This window comes from Triticum dicoccoides, chromosome 2A (genome assembly GCF_002162155.2).
Source record: "Triticum dicoccoides isolate Atlit2015 ecotype Zavitan chromosome 2A, WEW_v2.0, whole genome shotgun sequence".
In the NCBI taxonomy this organism is placed as follows: Eukaryota; Viridiplantae; Streptophyta; class Magnoliopsida; order Poales; family Poaceae; genus Triticum; species Triticum dicoccoides.
Genome location: NC_041382.1, coordinates 86,770,546 through 86,772,947, shown reverse-complemented (window position 1 = coordinate 86,772,947; position 2,402 = coordinate 86,770,546). Strand labels below are relative to the sequence as shown.

General features: G+C 47.0%; 1 protein-coding gene across 1 annotated transcript; it reads right to left on the bottom strand.

The window, feature by feature from the left end:
• Positions 1-501: 501 nt before the first annotated feature.
• Positions 502-984, bottom strand: LOC119359047 (zinc finger A20 and AN1 domain-containing stress-associated protein 12-like). Its single transcript, XM_037625398.1, has one exon. It carries the CDS (start codon positions 982-984, stop codon positions 502-504), a length of 483 nt encoding a protein of 160 aa, XP_037481295.1.
• Positions 985-2,402: the final 1,418 nt, after the last annotated feature.

Genomic DNA, 2,402 nt, shown 5'->3' with positions numbered 1-2,402 from the left:
GATGGCTCTAGCAAACCCTCGCAACACCGATTAATCTCTAAGTGATTGAGAAATACTTCCATCCGTCCTAAAATTCTTGTCTTAAATATGTCTAGATACGGATGTATCTAATACTAAAACGTGACTTGATACATCCGTATTTAGCCAAATCTAAGACAAGAATTTTGGGACGGAGGGAGTACAAGTTGATGACCTTGGTTAAGAAAAATTTCTGAAGACGTTGTGCAACTTCTAATTATCTTAGGTCTTTGCGAACTTAAGAAAACTACGGAGTCTCTTGTATGATGGCCACCTTGACCTTGGATGCCAAATTGGCAATACGAACAAATAAAAGAGGAACAAGACACATACATGTCGAATAACATGATGAAAGATCGAGGTCGACCCTCTTCAACTTATGGAGCTAGTGCTTGAAAGATCTAATTAAGTAGTAGGAGAGATAGTACATCCAACGAGTAAATTAAAACTGTACATATGTTTTCCAACTCCTCCTGCCTTTATTCAAATCTTGTTGTGGAGCTTGGACGGCGCGACGAGAGGGTTCTGCTGCGCGATCTGCTCACGGCCGACCTTCTTGTAGTCGAAACCGCATGCGTGCCCGTCCACGTAGCGGTGCAGCGAGCAGAAGATGCCACCGCAGCGGCACGCGAACCCCAGCAGCCCCACCTTCTTCTTGCACGCCATGCACCTGGTTGGCGCCGCCTTCTTCGCTGGCGCATCGGCCTCCGGTGCCGCCTCCGCAGCAGCTGCAGCGGTAGAGTCCTGCAGGCTCACCGACTTCTTGAAGGTGTGGATGAGGTCGTCGGCATTGATCTTCCCCTCGACGGCGGGGCCAGCCACACCTGTCGCCTTGAGGTGGTCGCGGTAGCACTTTGAGCACATGCTCTTGGTTGCCTCGCTCCCGTAGAACCCGCAGCCGTTCGCGCACAGCGGCGCGCCCCCACCGGCGGCGGCCTCCGTCGAAGACTCCTGCCCGTGCGGCATGTATCGTCGCTGATCTGATTTTGATCTAAAAGAAACCTATCGAGGATCGATCGCCTCGCGCTCGCTTATTACGGGAGCCTGTGAATCTCGCGTTTGTTGGTAGCATGGGTGCTTTGTTGACGAGGCCCTGAGGGCTTCTGGCTTATAAAAAGGTCGGCCGGGCGTGACCAGAAGAACTCCGAGACGTGCTCTAGAACGTTCCAGTTGATCTCTGAAGCCACGCAGTGGCCTTTTCGGCTTCCTTAAGTGTATCCCTATCCAATGGGAAGCAGTTGCCAAACCTCCTCCGATGATATCCAAGAGTTTCTTTTTATGGTAATACGTTTCTCATTCATCTATACTTCTTCCGTCTCAAAATTTTTGTTTTAAATTTGTCTAAATACGGATGTATCTAGTTACGTTTTAGTGTTAGATATATCTATATCTAGACAAATTTAAGACAAGAATTTTGAGATGGATGGAATATTATATATGGATTATAGTACTACTAGTACTTCCTCCGGACCTTTTTATTTTGGCATATAAGATCTGTCTGAAGTCAAGCCTCGTAAACTTTGACCAAATTTATAGAAAACAATACCAACATTCATAATGTGAAATCAACAACATTAGATGCGTCATGACCTTAGTTTTTATATTGTATAAATTTAACATTGTAGATGTTAATATTTTTTCATATAAATATGATCAAACTTTACGAAGTTTGACCGACCGGAGGGAGTATAAGCCACGTACATATCGACCTGTCAAAACTGAAAAGATAACCTTTGCACAAAGGAACACTAGCTAAGAAGTAAAATTACAAACGAGACCGAAGAATCCTTTGAGCTTGACACCAATGCCCGTCACCTGCTTTGGCAACACCACAACATCCAACATAAAAAAATGACGGATCACCTCCATACCCGAGCTCTAAGCGGCTCCATCGCTGATAAGCAGCTTTGCGGACTTCCAAGATGGTTCGCCAAAGACGAAACCATTACCGTTGAACGTATCAGACCGGGGCAACACCCCGGACACGCCATCAAACTCCAGATTTGGCACCCCCACATGACTAAGATGCGGAGAAGGAAATCATACCTGCCATCCACCAACCATGAACCCAGCAGACGATCACCGTTTTCCAGATGCTGTCAATGCAGACCACAATCTGAATCCACTCCTCGACTACCTCCCAAGCTCTGAGTCGGCGCTGGAGCAAACGTCGTCGCAACGGCGGAGCCCGAGGACACAGGTCCACCACAAGGATGTCGCCGCCGCCACACCATCCTTGCTTGAACAGACTAATTTCAAAATCCATCTCGAACCATAGGATCGATTGCCTCGTCGGAGTAGAATTTGAAGAAACTTTATTCAACATCGCCATCGCCGCCGTCGAAGCAAAAATGTTGAACAACCCAAAACCCTAAACTACGAGA

Coding starts and splice junctions, on each gene's coding strand:
- LOC119359047 (XM_037625398.1), bottom strand. CDS start 984: ATGCCGCACGGGCAGGAGTCTTCGACGGAGGCCGCCGCCGGTGGGGGC.